The 22,683-nt window shown below is 34.9% G+C and overlaps 2 protein-coding genes across 2 annotated transcripts; both read left to right on the forward strand.

Moving 5' to 3' along the window:
- Positions 1 to 8,229: 8,229 nt before the first annotated feature.
- LOC114098521 (olfactory receptor 51A4-like) lies at positions 8,230 to 9,171 on the forward strand. Its single transcript, XM_027942776.1, has one exon. It carries the CDS (start codon positions 8,230 to 8,232, stop codon positions 9,169 to 9,171), a length of 942 nt encoding a protein of 313 aa, XP_027798577.1.
- A 10,103-nt stretch (positions 9,172 to 19,274) lies between these two features.
- Positions 19,275 to 20,216, forward strand: LOC114098307 (olfactory receptor 51A4-like). The gene has a single exon (XM_027942469.2). The coding sequence runs from the start codon at positions 19,275 to 19,277 to the stop codon at positions 20,214 to 20,216; it is 942 nt and encodes a 313-aa protein (XP_027798270.2).
- Positions 20,217 to 22,683: the final 2,467 nt, after the last annotated feature.

A 22,683-nucleotide genomic window follows, 5' to 3' on the forward strand; every position in this document is an offset into this window, starting at 1 on the left:
ACCTCAGGAGCATGGTTCTCAGGGATTGAGACAAACCCTGGAGAAGCAGATAAAATATCTCTGCCCATGTCCTACCACATAATTAGATGGGTTCTCAACACATTTGTTTACTTCTATTTCATCAAATCTCCCCCAGTTTCTTTTGGAAACTCAAAATTATTATTTGAGGCAGAAAATTTTAAGAATTTTCAGAAATGACTCCCAAATATCTTTGTATTTTCAAAAAGCTATATGCACTAAACTGAATATATTACCTCTTTCCATTACTAAAAGCATACTGTATGAGTCATAAGAATCCATTGTGTCAGAAATTTTCTCCAGTTGTCTTGATTCTAAATAGGTAAGGTATGTGATTATGTCTGTCCAGGTGACTGAAATAATTCTTCAATCTAATAACCTATAAGTCTTCTACTACACACCTGATTACACACTGCTGACCTATCCATTCCAAATTGTCCATCCAGGATTTCATCCCCTAAACACAGTCAAAGGATGGGCTGAAAAGAATACATTTGTATCTTCTATTGTAATAACAATACTACTTAAAATTATACTGTGAAATATAGACTAAAGGGGCTTATATTCACCCTATGTTGGTTAGACCTATGATAGTAAAATTATTAAAAATATTTAACAAATATAAAAACTGAGTCATAAAATGTCAAATAACTTCACCAAAGCTACGTAGGTAGTAATTGGATAACCCACCAAACCTAACAGTCTACAGCTGACATCATAAATATAGCAACAACAGAACTATTTTCTGCTTTGCCTCCTGCTTTGCTTTTGTGGCTAAGGATTGCTTTGGCTACTGGTCTTCTTAATTTTCCAGGTGGATTTCACACTGCTTTTTGTATTTATGTGAAGAACATCATTGGAATTTTGATGGAAATCGCATTGAATCTGTATAGCACTTTTGATAGTATGGCCATTTTGACAATATTAATTTTGCCTATCCAAGAACATGGGTGGTCTTTCAATCTTCTAAGGTCTTATTTTATTTCTTTAATAGTGTCCTATAGCTTTCATTGTAGAGGTCTTTCACCTCTTTTGTTAGATTGATTCCCAATTATTTTAGTTTTTCAAAAAAAATTCTTTATAAAATATTGGCAAACTTCATACAAAAATACATGAAAAAGATAATGCACTGTGATCAAGTAGGATTCATCCCAGTGATTCAAGGTTGGTTCAACATATACAAACCAATAAATGCAATCCACCACATAGAGTTAAAGACAAGAATCACATGATTATTTCAATAGATGCAGAAAAAGGATTTGACAATGTGCAAGAGCCACACATTTTTAAACACTAGAAAACCCAGGGATAGAGGTTATAAAGGCTTTGTATGGCAAACCCAAGTCCCAACATTATTCTAAATGGAGAAAAACTGAAAGCATTTCTTCTAAAAACAGAAATAAGACGTAGGATGCCCACTTTCACCACTCTTATTCAACATTCTTCTTCAAACTGTAACCAGAGCAATGAGTCGTAAAGGGAAGGAAATTAAATAGATACAAAGATGAAAAGAAAAGCTTATATTATCTCTTTTTACCAATGACATTTCCTATATTTAGAATACCTCCTTAAAAAAACTCCACCAGAAGATGTCTAGAACTCATAAATGAGTTCTATAAAGTAGCAGGATGCAAAATTAATACCCATAAATCAATCGTGTTCCTACACTCTAATGATGAATCTGATGAAAATGAAATTAGGAAAACTATCTCATTCACAATAGCCTCAAAAATATAAAAACACTGATCCAATAGGTTTTCATGGTCCTAATATCCTGAATTTCTAGCAAACTTTCAGGTAGCCAGTGTGAGGTGGAATCTGTTGACAATGTAGGGGATGTGAGAGGTGTGACTTTAACAGAATGTTTTAAGACTGGAAACCAGGTTTAGTATTTTATTTTGAAGTCAAAACTGTAAGAAGTTGGAATCCATCTCTTCTTCTACTCCTACCTACACTTAGACCCTCCTCCTCATTCTCATGGTTTTTGGTGTTTGGGGCTTAAAAATCCAGCCTATGCCTCAGCCATTTCCCAGAAGATCCTCCATCTCATTCTAGATAAACTACTTGGTGTTATGACTAAAAGCAGTTTTAAAGGCAGAGTAATGTGTAACCTGTTTCTCTCTGACTCAGTAAGCCACGTGGGTGGGGGTGGAGAATTTGGGGGCACTTTACAGAACTGAATTTATTTAGAGCTCTAGAAGTCTTCTGGTGCAGGTTTTGGGGGGAGAATTTTCTAAATAAATTTCTAAATATAGGATAATGTCACTGGCACAAAAAAATAATTTAACCTCTTCTTTTCATATTTGTATCCCTTTGGTTCCTTTGTCATAGCACTGGCAACCCTGCTGGGAAAGAGTCATTCAGCATCTAATTCATCATGATATAGAACAAATGCTTCTCCCACAGGACCTGACTTTGGGCTTAGACTGAAAAAAATCCCTGACAGGTTACATGGGAGGAAATGAAAGATGGGCACAATGGGGTGGGACACAGAGTCATCAATATCTCCATGTCAGAACCACATGAATATTTAATTACCAACTTAGATCATGTTGATTTTCTTTCCTGAAACTACTCTGCATTCACAATTTATTTTTTTTCTATTCAAAAAATACCATATTGTTGATGGTATAAAGGTTATTAAGATACACAGCCTGCCTTAAATTAGTCTACAAAGCCATAGAATAGCCTGTTAAGTAAACATTATGAGACAGTGATAAACCCTGTAATAAACATATGTACAAGTTAGACTAGTGAGTAACTGGAATGGGAAGCTAATCTCCCTGGGTTGGTCAGAGGAGGTAAATAGAGAGCTAAAGGGAACTCAGGGCATGGGGAAAAAAGGAAAGAAAGAAAGAGAGAGAGAGAGAGAGAGAGAGAGAGAGAGAGAGAGAGAGAGAGAGAGAGAGAGAGAGATGGGAAGGAGGGTGAGAGGGAGGGAGAGGGGGAGGGAAGAAGGGAGAGAGAAAGGGAGAGAAGAGGACATGAAGGACATGTCTTTGGGTTAAAGTTTAAGCTTTCTGTGCCTCAGCCCTCTTTTGACTGCTAGTCTAAGCTTGCCATGTATTATCATATTTATGATCCCCTCTGGCATCTATAAATTTTGGGTCCTATATTTCCCATTGCCATTAGTGAAGAATTAATGGAATGGAATTCTTAGCACCATCCTGGGTCTACACCAAGAAAACTATCAGTGAACTCAGTGATTCTGCTGCTTCTCTCACTGAGACGTAGGAAATGGTGTGACTTCCAGATCTGCCAAAGGCACATAATTACCTGTCTGATCTTCTGCCTGTACCTAGTCTATTCATTCCATCATAATCATGCTCTGACCTTTTTCAATCCTTTCTCCACTATCTGTCATTCTTACATTTCATTTTTTTTTCAATGTGAGTCATCAATTTTTACATGCATCTAAGAGTCAATACAAAGGAGGGATAGGCTATACAGGCTAATCCAAAGTTTTGGAGGAATCTTGGGAAGTATAAATCCTTGGGTCTGTCCACTATGTTCTTCCTATCTTATGTATCAGGGCCCTATGTTTCCCTGCTGGAACCCTGATCTTTGCATAATAAACTTGTTTTGGCTGGATATTTAACTAGGTCTAAGGTTTAGCCTCTTTGACAATGAAGTCCTGGGGTTGATTATTAGCCTACCCTCTGCTGCACAATGTGAGAGCTTTTTGATAGCAACTAAGAGTCTGAATTTCACATAAGCTATATAGTTGCCAAGTGCTCATCACCAACTGTCCAGAGAACATGACTGCAACTTATATAAATTCTCATATAATGTCAAGTCTCAACAAGGAACCTAAATTTCAGCAAAGAAAGCTCAGTAGATGGGAAACTACCATGAAATTCTCTTGTTCCTTCTCAAACTGCATTACCTAAATTCCACAAGTCTCTTAGAGTGAAGAAAATCCCGGTTAATATCAAAGGGTCAGCTCAGTCATGACCCCTAAGAGATTGGAGCAATATCCTCTGGGATGTAATATTCAACCTAAATCAAAATTTATTATGTTATTTTTCTTAAATAAGGAGAAAACATGAGCCTGGTAGTGGAAATCAGTGCTGTCATTACTGAACATCACTTCCAGTTACCTACTCAGGGACTTTTTGATTTCCTCTTTCATTCTGACAGGCACAGTTAGTTTAGGGGTCCTAGTTTCATTGGTGGGAGTATTACACTAAAGACCATATATTCCTATTAAACTTTCAGTTAGTAGACCACCATATCATTCTAAGAAAATAATTGATTGATTCTTTATAATCAACCTGAAATAGAACTGATATTCAATGTAGTAACATGGCCAAGAATACACTTGCCATTAGATGATCTTTGGCATCTCTTGACATTTTTTGCTCAGTATTGATTGTAAATGGTCAAATGCAAAAGTCACAGTCACAGTTTTCAAAGCTTATAGTGGCCAAGGGTGAACTGCTAGCTAAGGATGGCAAAAATCTAAGATTGATAGAGCAGAGAGATGACATAAAGTTAGAGCCTCAGGACAGCTATAGTGCAGATGGTTAATACGATCCTCGCACTAACCATCCTCTTGTCACTTCCCAATGAAGAAATAAAAAACTACATGAATTCTGGAGAAGCTGATTTCAGAATTTACCATTGATGCATTTGGATCCAAGTATGCAATGGTTGTTGAATAATGATTGGTGCATCACCCAGATCTCATGATCATGCCAGATCTGAAACACCTATTCCTCCAGTGAGAGTGTTACAGATGACAGCCCTTATTCAAGCCCTTCATGAGAATTTTTTCTTCTGAATGGGGCTACCAATGTCATATACCCTTCTTGTGGGAAGACCACTTTTCATGATCTGTCATTAAGAAAACTCAGGGTTTTCTTTCCATTCAGAAAGATACTGAAGAGTCATTATATTAACTCCAGAAATTTCTTCAAATTTGAATGTAGCCTTTGATACAATTGAATAGAGTTCAAATTCTCTCTGTTAGTTGTAATGTTGTACTTTCTTTCCACTTAGCTGTTTAAGTTAAAAGCACTCTCCCAATATACTTCTGCACACAAATGTTTACTTCAGTGTTCAACTTAAAGGGAATCAACCAATGACAACATCATTATCAAAGAAAAATACAAATGGATCAAGGGGAATAATTCTTTGCATGTCACATCACAATAAAAGGTTAATTGATTTATATGAAAAGCACTCTCACAAACTAATAAATAAAATTTTAAAAATGAACAAATTGTGTACATAGACTGGCTTTCAAAAAGAAACTCAAATGGTCTTGAACATGAAGACTACCTATCTCTCATTTTATCAGCAAGAAGCAAAAATGAATCTATAAACTCAATTATAATGTCACAAATATAATCACCTAGGAAAATAAAGTGTGACAAAAGAAGGTGAAAGAATAATTATGCTGGATGGAGAAGGAGAGACTTCATAGGTTACTAATGGCTAACACAACATGTAATGGGAATTCAACTGAACCCCTCTTGAATCCACTCTTACTTAAAGACTCACTTATGCAAAAAAAAAATCTGTGGACATTGTGGACATCTTAGTCCCTCAGTGTATAGCTTGCAGAGTTTTAATTCCCTTTGTTCTACTAAAAAAGCATCAGGATACAAGGATCAGAATTAGACTGCAAGGATCTGTATCTGTGCCTAACAATTGAGGTTGGGGTGGCTTCTTTCTGGGCTCATCCCTTTTTGACCTTGAAGTGTACACTAAGTGGCAGACAGCTTGGTAAGTACTTAAACACTAAGGTTCCTATGGTGTATCTCATTGATCATCAAACTTATACCTGAAAAGCTAATATGATTTTACTGTTTAAACATCACTCACTATTCATACAGTAATAATAAGAAGTTGCCTAAATATTTTGTAGTGATGTTCAAATCTGCAAAGAGCTCTAGTGTATTATCAAATAAATTAGCATATTCATTAATCTTTCACAAAATTGATGTCTTCTGATCATGTGCTCTAATAGGTAACATCAGAAAAATTGTTTCTAGGTTTTTATGTAAGATTATATTTAGTATTATAAAATAAGCCAAATTCAATATATTAACTTCCACTCACCAAAAAAGTATCAATAATAGATAATGTAAAAAAAGGGTCATTGCCATTCTCCATAGACAAATGGAAAGATGGATGCTAGATATTTGTTACATAGGTAAATAAATATCTAGACACATAAATTCATAAATGCCAGGTGACAGATACATAGATAATGGAATTCAGTGTAAAAATATAATCCTTCATTGGAATTGAATTCATGGATCAACTTGGCTCCTAGTCTAGAGATGTATTGGTTTTTGACAATTTAATAACTGACAGGAACTCAACACAATAGTGTTCCACATTTGAAAATGGAACAGTTGAAGGTAACTTTTATGGGATGTGAAGCTACTAATCCATATGGCATACGGAAGTATCTGTTGTCAGAGCGCAGGTCTGCAATGTATAACAAGCTATATCTTGGGATAGGTGGAATAAATTGGGCAAAACTGTATTTAGGTTATCTTTTGAAACATGATCTCTTATCTATCATTAAACAAAACTGATAATATTGGCAAAGTTTAGGGAATGAGGAAGACCAAACATCATGTCTAATTTGGGAGCATAAACAAAAATACATCATCACACAAATAAGGAAATTTCCACTGAAGATGAGATTTTCAGTAAAAATTCAAAAATAAGCATGAATACAAACAGTGAGAAAGACACTGGACAACTTCAATAGTGAGGAGAGAAGGAATGGAGATTTGTTGTTCAAAAGGTATAAAATTTCAGTTAGAAGAAACAAATGTTTAGGATTTGTTACTATAGTTAATGACAATGTATTGTAAATCTCAAAGTTGCCTAAAGAGTGAATTTCAAAAGTTCTCACCACAAAAACTAAATGTGTGAGATGAATGATACGTTAATTTGCTAAATATAATCATTCCATCCATACATATGTGCACATATATATATAAATCACATTGTGCCCCATAAATACATACAGCTACTGTCAATTAAAAATAAAAATAAATTCAAAATAACATAAAATGTCATAGCAACAGCAAAATAATTGAAAAGTAATGGGGGGATTATTAGATACAAATTGAAATATGTGGCCATCCAAAATGACCTTCACTCAAAAAGAAAAATGAGTAATTGAAACAAACTTAATAGTCAGGATACATTTGAGACCAGACACAAATAAAAACAGAATTAGTAAATAAGAAGATGGTATCAAGGGGTGCTCCCAAAATATAATACAAATGAATAAAGAAGTTGGGAAATGTGAAACAGTCTAACTAGGAAATTGGATTTAGACATCTGAATATTTTTCAGATAGACTGCTTGAGTAGATAATATTGAAAAGGGTAATGATTGACAATATTCAAAATTAAAGAAATACATGATCTTTTGATTAAAAATGCTCACAAAGATCTAAGCCAAATAAATGAATAAGTAACCCCCCTGGAGCAATGCATGTTGAACTGCAGACCTCAATCATAAATAGAATATCAGAGCTTGACATGATGGCACACACCTATAACCCCAGCTAGGCTGAGCAGGAGGATCACAAGTTCAAAACCAACCTCAGCAGCTTGACCAGACCCTGTCTCAAAATTAAAAAAAAAAATAAAAAGAGCTCACTGGTAGAGCACCTCTGGGTTCAACTCCCAGTACCAAATGATATAAATTAAACATATATATCTACACACACACACACACACACACACACACACACACACATATATATATATATATATATATATGTATGTATATATATATATATATACATATACATATATGTATTCATATATATTATATTGAAATTTTAAGCAAATTCTATTCAAGATGTAGATAATAGTATTTATGTGAAAAGAAAAAGTTTTAAGTTTTAAATTGGATAATAGGCACCTTTATAAATTTTTTTAGTTCTGCAAAAGTCTTTAAGACTTGAATCTGTTGTTATCTGCAACTGTTGTAAGATTAGATTTCAAGGTCAATTTTTACATTCTTCATTTTTGCCTTTAGTTGGATATTGATGTTTACCTCTTTACCCATCTATTTTTCTCCATTTAGGTTTATATCTTAGAATTATGCTTATAATGCTTGGTTTGGTAAGACCTCAGTGATTGCAAACGGATAATCAGGCATTTGAGACAATCTATCTGCATCACTAGAAGAAATCTCTTCCAGCCTTTCATCTTGATCTCACATCCTGGCATGTCCGTCCTCAACACATCTGAAATTGAAATCTCTACTTTCTATTTGGTTGGGATTCCAGGGATGGAGCCTGCTAGCATTTGGGTCTCCATCCCCATATGTCTCATGTACATTGCTGCTATCCTGGGGAACTGCACCATCCTTCTTTTAACAAAAACAGAGCCATCTTTGCATGAACCCATGTATTATTTCCTCTCTATGTTGGCTTTCTCTGACCTAGGTCTCTCTCTCTCCTCTCTCCCTACCATGCTTAGGGTTTTCTTGTTTAATGCTCCAGAAATTTCTCCCAATGCCTGTTTTGCCCAAGAGTTTTTCATTCATGAATTCTCAGCTATGGAGTCATCCGTACTTCTCATTATGTCCTTTGATCGCTTTATTGCCATCTGTAACCCCCTGAGATACATGTCCATCCTTAGTAGTGCCAGAGTCATTCAAATTGGGCTTGCCTTTTCTCTGAAAAATGTTTTGTTGATCTTACCTTTTCCTTTCACTCTAAAGCATCTAAGATACTGTAAGAAGAAGCATCTGTCGCATTCCTATTGCCTCCATCAGGACGTCATGAAACTGGCCTGCTCTGATAACAAGGTTAATGTCGTCTATGGCTTATTTGTGGCTCTCACAGGCATCCTGGACATAACCTTTATTTTCATGTCCTATGTGCTGATTCTGAAGGCAGTGTTAAGCATAGCATCACAGAGGGAAAGGCTCAAGGTCCTCAATACCTGTGTCTCCCACATCTGTGCTGTGCTCATCTTCTATGTGCCCATTATCTCTCTAGCTGTCGTCTACCGGTTTGCCAAACACAGTTCTCCAATAGTTAGGATCTTTATGGCTGATGTTTTCCTGATGGTGCCTCCATTGATGAACCCTATTGTATACTGTGTGAAGAGCCAGCAGCTAAGAAGTTTGGTCTTAGGGAAACTGTGCCAGAAGCAAAGCTGATGGGGATGCTTAATCACATAAAACCCCAATCAATAAACGACACAGAACAAACTGAACAATCAATAAGGAACCACACTGTATGTGAACTGCTTCATATCATCTCTCAATATTTTACTAGGATTGAAAAATCAGCCTTGCAAATTCATTGGCTTAGGTTTAGGATTTTGAAGACCTGATATAAACACAAAATATATTCCTACTTTCACCAAGTGAGCATTACCAACTTTGTAAACATAGTTTTCTCCTTGCTCAAAGAAATGTTCAATGCATTCACTTGAAAATTAATAATGAACATTTGTGTAACAACTGGGTAGTGATCCTAAGTGACTAAAGATTGCCTGCTTATTTAAAATAGTTTTCTTCAACATGTAATTTTGGCCTCAGTGAGATATGCCCTGCCTTTTAGAAACTGAAGTTAAGATGGACAATGAGACTCTTATACATGAAATCACTCAAATATGCCCATATGAAAAGTTTACAAAAGCAAAGGAAACGTTTTCTTCCTTCACTTATTTCATTTTCTTCAACATTTCCTTACTCAGCATTCAAATATCATATTCTAAGCAGTGTTGTGTAGGTAGCTCCTTGTTTTCTATGGGAGTACCACCTAACAGCATAGATTTTCTCTGACCAAACTCTAGTCTGACCATCTTCTCAGCCAGGACTCAACTTTTGGATTTCAGGGTACCCTCCACATTTTCTATTTGCGAAGAAAGTGGGATGGGTTTTTGATAAGGAAAAGTGAGATAAAAAGTGAGATATGAAAGATATGATTTTATTCAGGAGAAAAAATAATTTCATTTTATAGTAGAAGGACTGAGTATTCCAAAATGAGAAAGTGAACAACTTGTATGGACATCTTAAAAAAAACTAAAAATGGTGTGAAAAGTAGTATTAGAAATGGAATATTATATGTACTCAGTCTGACTAAATATTTAAATGTTTATATTTTAAAAAATAAATCTTTAAATATCAAAAAGCACACAAACACAAAAGCAAAACAAGAAAGTTTCTGGTTCATTGGTTTACTCTTAATTGTAAAATGTCTTCTCCTTTTTAGGAATTTGCCTTGGGAATTAGAGTTTTGTGACTTGATTTCTGTGCTGTATGCTCACTTTGTATCATACTCTTTATTATTTAAGAGAACCAAAACTTCTCACTTTTGAAAGAGTTTAGTATTTTGTTTTGTCATGTATTGTTTTAATGTTGCTATCCCAAAATCAATTCCTAAATGAAATCTTCTTGATTTTTTAATTAAACTTGAGATTTTCTAGAAGGCCCCTTGAAAACTCAAAACAAAAAATTGTTTTTATCACCTTGTAAAGAGAAATATTTTTTAAAATTTTGATTTGTTTGGCATACTAATGCATGGGAAGCATTATCAAATGAGAAGAGAAAATATAACTACTACAGGTTGTACTTTTATGGTAAAATATTGTCACTAAAAATTATATAAAGTTAATAAAATTTTATCAATACCCTTGCTATGCATAATATGCCTTGATATGATGCTGCTTATAATAATGCTAGCAAATATTTTCTGTTTTATGTCACAGAAACAATCACATTTTCTTGTTAAATAAACTCTCATCAGATCATAAGAAGCTGACAGTGTCTTAAAACTGCTAACAAAAAAAAAAAAAAAGCAAAACAAACTGTGTTACATTGAATAGTACTGAATGACCTTGTAAAGGATGACTATAGATCTTGTTTTGGAACACAGCTGATTCTTTAATGTGCTTATTTCTGACTGTAGAGAAACTCTCTTTTGTCTTAAGCCAGATATAAATTATAGAAATTTACTAGATTTTATTTTATAAATGAAATACAAATCAAAACTACACTAAGATTTCATCTCTCACCAATCAGAATGGCAGTCATCAAGAAAACAAACAAATGCTGGAGTGGATATGGATAAAAAGGAATGCTTTCATACTTTTGGTGGGGTTGTAAATTAGTAGAAAAACTATGGAAATCTTTATGGAGGTTCCTCAAAAGATTAGGCATGAAATCACCATATGACCCAAGTACATCACTCATTGGTATTTATCCTAAAGAATCAAAGACATCATACCACAGTGGTACATATATACCCACGTTTATAGCACTCAAACTATGTTTCACAAAAGCCAAGCTATGAAATTAGCCTCAGTGTTCATCAATAGATAAATGAATAAAGAAAATGTGAGATAATATATATATATAATCTCACATTTTCTTTATTCATTTAAAGATTATATATAAGCTTTATTCAGACCTAAATAAAAATGAAATTATGTCATTTGCAGGAAAATGAATGGAACTTGAATCCTTTATATTAAGCAAAATAAGCCAAACTCAAAAGGTCAAAGGTCATATATTCTCTCTCATATGCAGAAGCTAGAAAGGAAAAACAAAGAGGAAGGTGGGAGGGGCAAGATCTCATGAAAATAAAAGGGAAATCAGTAGAGGAAAGGGACCAGTGGTGGAAGAAAGGTAGGGAAGGGGTAAGTGCTGAGGAGTGATATTGGCCAGGTTGTTTATCATGTGCATGGAAGAATAAATAAGAACAAATTCTATCAGAATGTACAACCACAGTGCACCAATATAATATGGAAAGGAAAATGCAAATGAAAATGAAGAACTTATCCTTTTTTCTACTTTATGCCTCCAGAATTCAGAAACTTTTATTGAACATTCTTATATCTGTGGCAATATAGTTATTTGCACATATTCAATAAAATACTGCTCAACTTGTAACATAACACAATTGGAAATAATGCATATATTATGAAGGTTTTGTCTGCTGTATTATCATGCTTGAGAATAATGTGCTAAGAATCAAATTTAAAGAGATTGATGGAGCTAATGGTGATAGAGTCCCCTTGGGGAAAAAAAAAATCAGCCTGATACCTTGCTTTCAGACTACCACACGTAAAGGTAAATAAAGATGATCTCTTCTTGGAGGCCCAGAAACCTCATGATATCTTGAAGGATCTTAAGAAGAGGAATTGACTCAAATCTGGAAGTTTTACAGGTCAGCTTAGGTGGTTAAGTTCTTGGCTTGGATTCCTAACCTTGAAAGCCCATTGAAAATCAAATCTGAGATTTTCTGTGAAAAGTTGCAGAAAGAAAACTCAAAAGGGTCTGTATGGTTAATTACAATTCTTATTGTATTTATCAAAATAACTAGGCCAAAACTAATGAGACTAGATCTATTTTTGTAAAAATCACAAAGCAAGGTGACTCTAGAGAGAATTTTTTTTTCCCATGGAAACTATAGTGCAATGTATGTATGTTCTCAGTTCTACTCTTCTCTAGTATCTATTTAAAACTCTCCAAAGTCACTTCTCCATTTCTTATTCCACCTTTCTGACTTGGCATTAATGAAAATTGAAACTACTCTCTTCCCCAAGCTCTACAAGCTGAAACTGGAAGGCTTTATAGAAGCTCCAAAAACATGCTGTGTGTATCGTTCAAAAAGTTTGGCAAATCACCAAATTACCAGAGACCATCACTAAAGGCCTTCAAACTGCAACCAAAAAAAATGTGTCAGATTCCACTGCCATTTTCACTTCACCATCTAAAGATGCTTTGAGCTCATGACGTAAAAATCTTCTATACTGGCTGCCTTTAAACTCATAAAGTAGGATTCGTCTGTTAATCTTCATTTTTTTAAACTTTTATAAGAATTTCTCATTAGATGTGTGATAACTTGCACCTTCCAGCATATGTTCTTGACAAACTTACAAATTCCCAACAGGGTAATTGAGGTTATCCTTAATGAAAAGAAGAATGACTAAATGACTAACATTATTAAATATATACTTTTAAAATAGACTTATATTGTACAAACTAAAGGATACCCCTCCTTTCCATAAGCAAAAGGAGGCATTGATAGAGACTGTCTCCTTGATCAGAGATCCTGAGCCTCCTCTGCACTCTTTTTTCAACTTTCCTTAAATTTGGGATTTGTGTTCATCTCTATGTCATTTTAGCAAGAATCCTGCAAAATAATTTAACCAGAACTCCTCACCCTCCATCTCTGGTCCTCCTGGATATGTAATCAGGTATGCTATACTCCATTATCCCCATGATATTGATTATGCTCATCTGCCTTCAGAAAGCTGTTAGATCAGTATAATCAGGACACCTCCTCATTCCTGATTTGTCCTCTTACTATTTTGCACTTACAAACCCCCTGCACCATCATCCTGTTCTTTTATTCTAAATTTCTGCTCTTCCTTCTTGCATTTAGACTTAAGCCCAATGTCTTTCTCCTACTATAAGATGCAATAGTACTAACCTGAATACCTATTTTCATAGCCCTCCTGAAGAAAGTCTTCCTTAAATTTCTTTAACAAGTTTCATAAAAAACTTCCTTCAATATTACTACATAACTGATTATACTCATATGAATGTATACCCTATTAAAGACCAATTCTCATAAAAAGGGAAAACCATGGTTTTCACACAAATATAAAATGAACATCCATTAAAGATTTCATTTAATTCTTCTTTCAATGAGAGAATGTGGCAATGTTACAAATGTGTCAAAGGGGAATCCATAGAACAGATATAGTCCTAGAAAGGACTCTTGCTGTGAATTTACACAAAAGGGCAGAACAGATTCTCCCACAGGAAAACAAGTGAACCTCTTACCTCTACAGACAAATTTATTTGCATATTCAATGTCATTCTTTAGACATGGGTAACAAAAATGCTAATTTATCACCTAGACCTTCTTAGCCTTGGAATCTCAAATAATGAGTACTTTTCCATAGGCTCTCATTGTTGATTACATAAAACTCTGGTGTGTTGCTAATTGTAGAACTTTCAGGAATGTGAGTCAAACAAAAAACAACTCATAGTTTTAAGATAGTTAAGCAAACCTGTGAGAGTTAAGTCTACCTTTAAGATACCTTAAGATAGTTAAGCAAAGCTATGAGAGTTAAGTCGACTATGATTTATTTATTATTGATAAATTTTGATGATAATACTGAATGAAACATTTTGATAACAGTTCAGAACACAAGTAATGCAACTGTCAAGAAAGTGGGATTGTTTCTGTAATATGCAAGACAGGATAATACAATCATAAAAAAGAAGCTTTAAACAAAATATTGCTAAGGATAACCATAAAGCCTATATTTGAGGACAGGGTACATTACATCAAATGTTTAAAAATAAATAAGTATAAGTTTTACAATGTACTTATATCCATGGGGATATAGCAAATATCATAAGAAATGATGTACATAATATAGGAAGAAAATATGAAGATTATACCAGAATATTAAGTAATAAAATTCACTGGCTATGAAACAGAGCCTAAACATTGTATTTTTTAAAAAAAAAAAATTAGGCTATACGTTTCTTTTTTTTATTGAGGAAATGAATAAATATTATTGTTTTATTTGTATTGGTTCCTTTTAGGCAAACATGACAAGAGAATCCATTTTAATTTATTTATACAAGAATAAAATATATTTTATTCTAATTAGGATCCCAGTCTGTTAATGTACAGAATAGTGAGATTCACCATTGTATTTTTATAAAACTCCATACTTAAGTATAGTCTACATTCCCAACTGTAAACCAGTATTATTGAAGGTGTTATTAAATTCAAATTTTCAAAGCCTTCTTCATTGTAAAAGGAAAACTTTGTAAAATTTTTTTTGGAGGGTGGTACTGAGGATTGAACTCAGGGGCACTTAACCACGGAGCCACATCCCAGCCCCTTATATTTTATTTTGAGACGGGGTCTTCCTAAGTTACGTAGGGCCTCAGTAAATTGCTGAGGCTGAACTTGAACTTGTGATACTCCTTCCTCTGTTTCGTGAGCTGCTGGGATTACAGGCATGTGCCACTGTGCCCAGCAAAACTTTGTAATTTTAAGAAAGTTAATCCAATGGAAGGAGCAGACAAGTAAGGGCATAGTTGCCATATACTGTGAAACTAAGATAATTACATGATGATATGGAATCAGGGAAGAGACAAGTATGGCAGACAGAGCACAGGAGGCTCAAGGGTGTTCTCCACAAATTGTTAATTATTCCCACTTACTGGGAATTGTGTGTGCCTTCTTGGTTCCAGTGTCATTTGAGGATTCATCTGCAGGGAATTTTAAATACATCCTGCTTTGTTGGAATCTCCAGAGCTTTGTGAGCTAAGGGAAAAGCCTGAGGAAGGCAATTTGCAGATAAATTGCTGCACAGGGTTTTGGTGGTGAAGCCCTGGTGACTGTATGCCACCTCAATTTCCTCTTGACTTTGACATGTGGGTCCAACTACCTGTGAACTTACTAGTAAGTTTCCTGACGCTCACAGTTGCAGTTTGCCTTTTTTTACCAGCTCGAGCAAGCAATTCAAATGCTTTCTAACTTGTTCTCCAAGTGATTAGGATGGATACCAGTACCCCATCACCTTAAAAAGTCCAACAATGTGTGAAAATGCAGGGTACAAGTCCAGAGTTCTGCCAACTCATGGAAATCAACCAAGTGCAAAGCCAAAATCACTATCTCAGCCAAGAAATAAATTCAAAGCCAGATACCTAGTCCTGAATCTTGGGTGACCTACTCTCTGGCTGGTAGAGCCACTGCTTTATAAGATAGGATGTTATTTCTGGGCATAGGATACATGAAGCTACTGAGTCTTCCCTGGTGAAGAAGAAACAGGTAATGGCTAGGAGACTCTGTCTCAACTATCTTTGTTCACTCAGCATTCTTCTGACTGAGTTTAAGTATCTGCTTCACATTTCCTCTCTCTTGGTAAGGAAGCAACTTTATAATTTTCTTTTTCTTTGGTACTGGGATTTGAACTCAAGGGTACTTAACCACTGAGCCACAACTGCAGCCCTTCTTAAATTTTATTTAGAGACAGGGTCTAATTGAGTTGCTTAGAACCTCACTAAGTTGCTGAGGCTGGCTTTGAACTCACAATCCTCCTGTCTCAGCCTCCTGAGCCACTGGGATTACAGGTGTGCACCACTGCACTCGCCCAATAATTCTATCAAAAGAATCTACCTGTGAATCTATTTACAGTTCAGAGTATTTAAATAATGTAAGAGTTTGTATGCATTTCATTTAATCATTTAATTTAAATATAGAAGCCATTAATTTGAGGGTACTTCTTTACATTCATCCAGTGTGGATAAGAATGTGTCAACTTGTGTAGGAGACTATGAATCTAGAGGGAGGAGGCAAAGTGGCAATACTATCAAGGACAGCACCACACTCTGGGTTGCTGTCACTTTGATCATTGAGTTGGATGTTGACCTTGACCAAGGATTTGAGGATTGAACTGCACATACTGGATAGTACAGAAACCAAGAAAAAAAAAAAAAAAATATATATATATATATATATATATATATATATATATATATATATATAGACAGCACTCTAAGCTGCAGAAAACAATAGGTGCTATTCAAGTTTTGTATTATTGAAAAACTCAAATGTCCTATAGGTTTTCCTATGTTAAAGAAAAATAATCTATAGTATTATTTATAAATTCATGTTCTTGAAACAAATTGATCCCTGTGCACCTCACTTGAGGCTATCTTTTGAAGTCATAGTGTGGGAGCAGGAAGCTGTACAGTGTATTTAAGGGACCACAGATGCATGTCATAGCAGCAGAAGACCTAAGTGGAGGGTGAGGAGGCTCCAGACCTGCATATGGCCTAACAGGGGAGGGCCCAGGGCCTCACATATCAGCAAGGTGTTTGATAGTGGAAGATCTTTCTGAGATTTCTTAAGACAGAATAGTCAAATTCATGTTGGAGTAAGGCAAATCTTGTTATTCAATAAAATTATTTTTACTCCAGAAGAAAAAAAAAAGTATGGGATATTTATGTTTAAATATTTCTATCTTAATATAAATATTCTCTTTTATTCCTCCTCTCTTATCCCATGCAAACTAACACTGGGCTTCTGGGATTGATGATTCTCTCATGAATAGCCTATAACAAGCTAAAGCTTGGGTTGCAGAAGCAGTGACACAATAAGGCAAGGAAGGACCCTTGTACAGTTGTTATTTTATTCATTTCATTTTGGTCCTGCATTCCCTTAATTTGTAAGCAAAAATAAGGATAATGTTTATTCAAAAAATGTTTAGTGAGAACCAAAATGTGCCAAAGCATCAGAGCAATCAAGACAAATACCTGCACAGCTCCCCTCCTGGAACTACTCAGTGCCGCACTATTGACTAGATATGCCTCTCTTGTTGCTGGCTGATTGTCTTCCCTCCACTCATATCTCCATTGCTTTGACAAGATCCCTGTTACAGTGACTTCAGGTTGTCCTCCCCGTATTATGTTACCTCTTTGGGCACCTAAATTAATGTTCCTTTGATCCTAAAGTGGCTGGTCATCCACCCCAGTAAATCTTGATGTTCTACCAGTAGGATTCAGGCCAGTCTATACTGCACCCCAGTTATAAGGATGGCACAGGGCGATCTCCAGATAGGTGTTCTTCTCAAAGATGCAGTTTCCCATATGTAACTTTGATATATCGAGAAATGTATTTGGGGGGTACAGTTCCACCTTATAGCAAGTTTACTAAGATATTATTGACAATCAAATTCATTCTGTTATATATGTCAATGGCTTTTAGTATATTTGTACTACTGTTCAAATATTACCACTATCTAATACTATAATGTTTTCATCAACCTGAAAAACATTCTACATCCCTTAGTAGCCATTCCCCTTCACCCCTTCATCCAGTCTCTGAGAACCATGACTCTTTCTGCTTCTATGGATTTGTCTATTCTGGACATTTCAAATAAATGGAATAATGCAATGTACATTTTTTCATGACTTGTTTCTTTCTCCTAGTATAATGATTTCAAGGTTAATTCCTGTTAAAAAACACACAAATACTTAACTTGCTTTTATAACCAAATTATATTCACAGAAAACAGTTTACCATGCATCACTTGACAGTAAATTGGGCTGTATACAAGTTTTGAGGAAACATGCATTTTCTCTGTTCTTAAAAATATACGTAGGAACAGGATTCCTAGGTTATCTTATATTTTAAAATTTGAATAAACTGCTAAAACATTTTCCAAAGTTGGTGAAATATTTGCAGTCTCAACCTCAATGTAGAGAAGTTCAAATTTCTCCACATCTTTGCCAATAATTACTATTTTTCTTTTTTTATTTCAGCCTTCCTGTGTGTGTGAAGTGATATTTCATATTGGTGTTACATTTGACTTACATTTCCCCAATGAGTAATGATGGTAAGTATATTTTCATGTCTAATGTAGGGTTGTAAAGGTCCTTTATATATTCTTGAGAAAGTCCAAATATGTGATTTACAAATCTTTCTCTCATTCTGAGTTAACTTTTTAATTTTTTGATGATGTCTTTCGAATCCTGGAAGTGTGTTATACAATATGTGGTTTTGTTGTACTTGATGGTTTCAGTGCCATTTCTAAGCAGACATTGCCTAACTCAAGGTCACCAAGATTTACTTTCTGTTTCCTTCCAGGTGCTTTATTGTTTTAGCTCTCACACTCATATCTATGATACACTTTGAGATAATATTTGTGTTAAGTAGTCATAGTGCCTAACTTCATTCTTTCAGTTATGGAAATCCAAAATCAGCCAAATTATTCCAGCCAAATTTTTTGGCAAAAATAATTTCTTAAGGTTAAAAATTCTTCAAAACTACAAATGGAACTGTGAACAATGGAGTTCCTTATTTGATCTTATACTTGTTCATGCGATTTCCAAGTGTACGCATCACTATCCTAACAAAATGTTATAGTAAATAGAAAGTGAGAAATTTGCTTCTCCCTTACTGTATGCTGAGTCCAAGAAAAGTGTTTGGAATATTATATCTGTTTATTGATATTTATTTGTGGAGATAAGTATATTTTCATTTATCTCTTTTTATCCTGCTCATATGGGTCCTGATGTTACTCTCACTTATAGTTTATAAAATATGCTTAATACTAGGAATTATTGCTTAGTAGGGATTATTGTAGGAGAATAGCTGGCATATCAAGATTTGTGTCAACCTGATGAATACAGCTTACTTGTTTGAGACAATTAATTTATGCCTTTGTAGGAAAAAGTTTCTGAGACCCAGGTTCTGGTTTCTTCATACTCCTGCAATGTCAGTCTTCAACATCTCTGAAGAGGGAATCTCCACCTTCTTCCTGATTGGAATCCCAGGGGCAGAGCATGTTCACCTGTGGGTCTCCATCCCCATTTGCTTCATGTACCTTGTTGCCATCCTGGGAAATGGCACCATCCTTTTTTTCATAAAAACAGAGAACTCCCTGCATGAGCCTACGTACTATTTCCTTTCCATGCTGGCATTCTCAGACCTGGGGCTCTCCATCTCCTCCCTTCCAACCATGCTGAGAGTCTTCTTGTTCAATGCCACAGGAATTTCCACAGATGCCTGCTTTGCACAGGAGTTTTTCATTCATGGGTTCTCAGCTATGGAATCAGTAGTGCTTTTGGTCATGGCCATTGATCGCTATATAGCCATCTGCAACCCTTTGAGGTACACCTCCATCCTTACCAGTGACAGAGTCTTTAAAACTGGTTTTGCATTTGCCACCCTATGCATTTTACTTGTTCTCCCATTCCCTTTTATTCTAAAGAGGCTGAAATTCTGTAAGAAAAGCATTTTGTCCCATTCATATTGCCTTCACCAGGATGTGATGAAGTTGTCCTGCTCAGACAACAGGATCAATATAATTTATGGATTTTTTGTGGCTCTTTTATCTCTATTAAACTTAATGTTCATTTCTGTGTCTTACGTGTTGATCCTGAAAATTGTCCTGGGCATTACCTCACACAAGGGTCGACTCAAGGTCCTCAACACTTGCATTTCTCACATCTGCGCTGTGTTCATCTTCTATGTGCCTATTATCACCTTGGCTGCCCTTCACCGCTTTGCCAAAAATGCTTCTCCAGTTATTAGAGTCCTAATAGCTGATCTCTTCCTTCTGGTTCCCCCTCTAATGAATCCCATTGTATACTCTGTGAAGAGTCAGCAGATTAGAAATGTGATCCTGGCAAAATTATGTGAGAAACAGCATTGATGGGAAACTTCAGCTTCAGTTGACATCAGGCTAACACAACTTCAGAACTTAAGTAGGGAATGAAGAATGACAATGAAAGACTAAAGACTGAACTCAAACACATACTACATAAACTCAGAACATTCTAGGTTGGGTGCCTTGGGTAGGTTTCAGATGATAATAGGCTTATAACTAATTTTACTGTATCCTTTTTCATTTTTATCTTTTCAATGCAATCAGATACAAGTTTCAACCATAACAGCACAGTCCTAATTAGGATTACAAAAAGTTTTCAACATGTTATTCTTCAAAAAAAAAAAAAAAAAAAAAAACAGAAGAAAAAGAAAAAAGTATATTCGTTAATGAAAATAAAAACCATTAGATGGTAAATAGCTATTTAATTAACTCATGTATGAACAACAATGATTGAAGTCTGTTAAAAAATTTAAGCATGCACACCCACAGCATAAGCATCTTCTGATTACCCATTGTGTGTGTATGAGATAGATTAGCAATTCAAAAAAACTATTAAAAACTCATGAATTACTTTGAAATATGTTTGAAGCTATAAGAATGACAGGAGTAAACATCAAGGATGAATAAACAACATGAATCAGCAAAAGGACTTGTTTGGACTTGTTTTGGACTTTACAGTGACTAAGTGACTTTTTAGTTGTAAACATGTTTTGGTTATAGGATGACTAGATAGTATGCCCATGTTAGATAAGTTGATGATGTAACTAGGTAGTGTGCTTATGTTAGATAAGTTAGACATAAACAAGTTTGTTGTAAACATATAGAGTATATAAGCGCGAGGGAAACTCCATGTATTTGCTCACAACTAACTCTCGTCGCCTGAGAGTAAGATCGTACAGTTGTGTGCCAGCCACCTCGTGTATTGCTTTGTGTGGTGTGCGAATAAACCAGCATTTCAAAAGGCAATCGAGTTCGTGCTTGGTGTTCGCGTACGTCGCGGTCCGGGGTCCAGTGCAGATATCCGGAAGGGAACTCCTGGTAACCAGACAAGGCTGAGAAGCTGCTCGTGACAAAGACTATAGAAGTCATTTCTCTAGAAGTGATGTTTTCATGATTTACAGCAAGCATTTATCTATAGTGGAAACTGCTAAACTAATCATCATCAAAGAAATTGTGCTGATTTGTACATCCAGTAGAAAAATGTAAGAGTTCTGATGCTCTATATCTTCATCAAAATTTGGAATTTTTAAACTTTTTAATATTAGTCACTCTAATGAGTATGTTATAGTATCTCATTGTGATGATAATTTCTATTTTCCTAAACACAAATTGGAAAAAAAACAGTCAAATACACTGTGTATTTTTTTTTAATTTTACATCTTGATTGATAGGAGTTCTTTATCCTTTATCATAGGAGAATATTCTTACTTGGTGTTTAATCTTTTCATAAAAGTTTTTCTATCAATTATTTCTGGTTATTTAAATCAAAGTATTAATAATAACAGCTCAAGTACATGGGAATATGGGTACATTATACATTGTTTTGGAGACTGTAAATTGATATTACTATTTTGGAAAGTGCTATGGCGATTCCTCAAAAGACTAGAAATGGAATCACCATAAGACCCAGCTATCCCATTCTTTCATAATTACCCAAAAGAACTAAAATCAGCATAACAAGTGATATAAGCATATATAGTGTATAACAATGCAATTCACAATAACCAAGTTATGAAACCAGACTAGAGGCACATCAACAGATGAATAGATAAGGAAAATGTGATGTATATACACAATGGAGATTTACCCAACCACAAAGAAGAATGAAATTTTTATGTGTACATAAATGAATGGAATTGAGGAACTTCATGCAGAGTTCAATAAATGAGACTCAGAAAGTCAAGGATTAAATGTTCTAGAGAAGCTAGAAAAAAAGAAAAATGTAATAAACAAAGGCGGATCTCACAAAAATAGAAGGGATACCAACAGTGTAGAGGAAGGGGATGGAGGAGAAGGAAGGGAGAGTCATGGTGAAGTACTCAGAAAGAAGTTTATCAACTACCAAATTATGCTATGTCCTTGTACAAATATAGCACAATGAATTCTGCTTTGATATATAATTGTAATGTACTAATTAAAATAATTAATAATAATAGAAGGGAGATAGTAGAGTAGAGCAAGTGGACTAGAGGAGAGAAACAAAGGAGGGAAGGGAAGGTGGTGGAGAATGAGATAGATCAAATTATGTTATGTGCATGTATGAATATGGCCTAATGAATTCCACTATAAAGTACAATTATAATTCATCAATAAAAAAATAATTTTGTAAGCTAAAAAAAAGAGTTTTTCCATTTTGTCTGAGTTATTCACTTTGTTTAAAAGGTTGTTTATTATATTTGTTGAATCCAGCTATTTTCTGTATTGTCTGCAGAGCATTAGCTAAATTCTCTAGTTTCATTATTGATATAAATTTTGTGTTTGCCATCCTATCCTTGATCAGTCTCTCCAAGTT

This window comes from Marmota flaviventris, chromosome 9, assembly GCF_047511675.1.
Source record: "Marmota flaviventris isolate mMarFla1 chromosome 9, mMarFla1.hap1, whole genome shotgun sequence".
Taxonomy (NCBI): domain Eukaryota; kingdom Metazoa; phylum Chordata; class Mammalia; order Rodentia; family Sciuridae; genus Marmota; species Marmota flaviventris.

Coding starts and splice junctions, on each gene's coding strand:
- LOC114098307 (XM_027942469.2), top strand. CDS start 19,275: ATGTCAGTCTTCAACATCTCTGAAGAGGGAATCTCCACCTTCTTCCTG.
- LOC114098521 (XM_027942776.1), top strand. CDS start 8,230: ATGTCCGTCCTCAACACATCTGAAATTGAAATCTCTACTTTCTATTTG.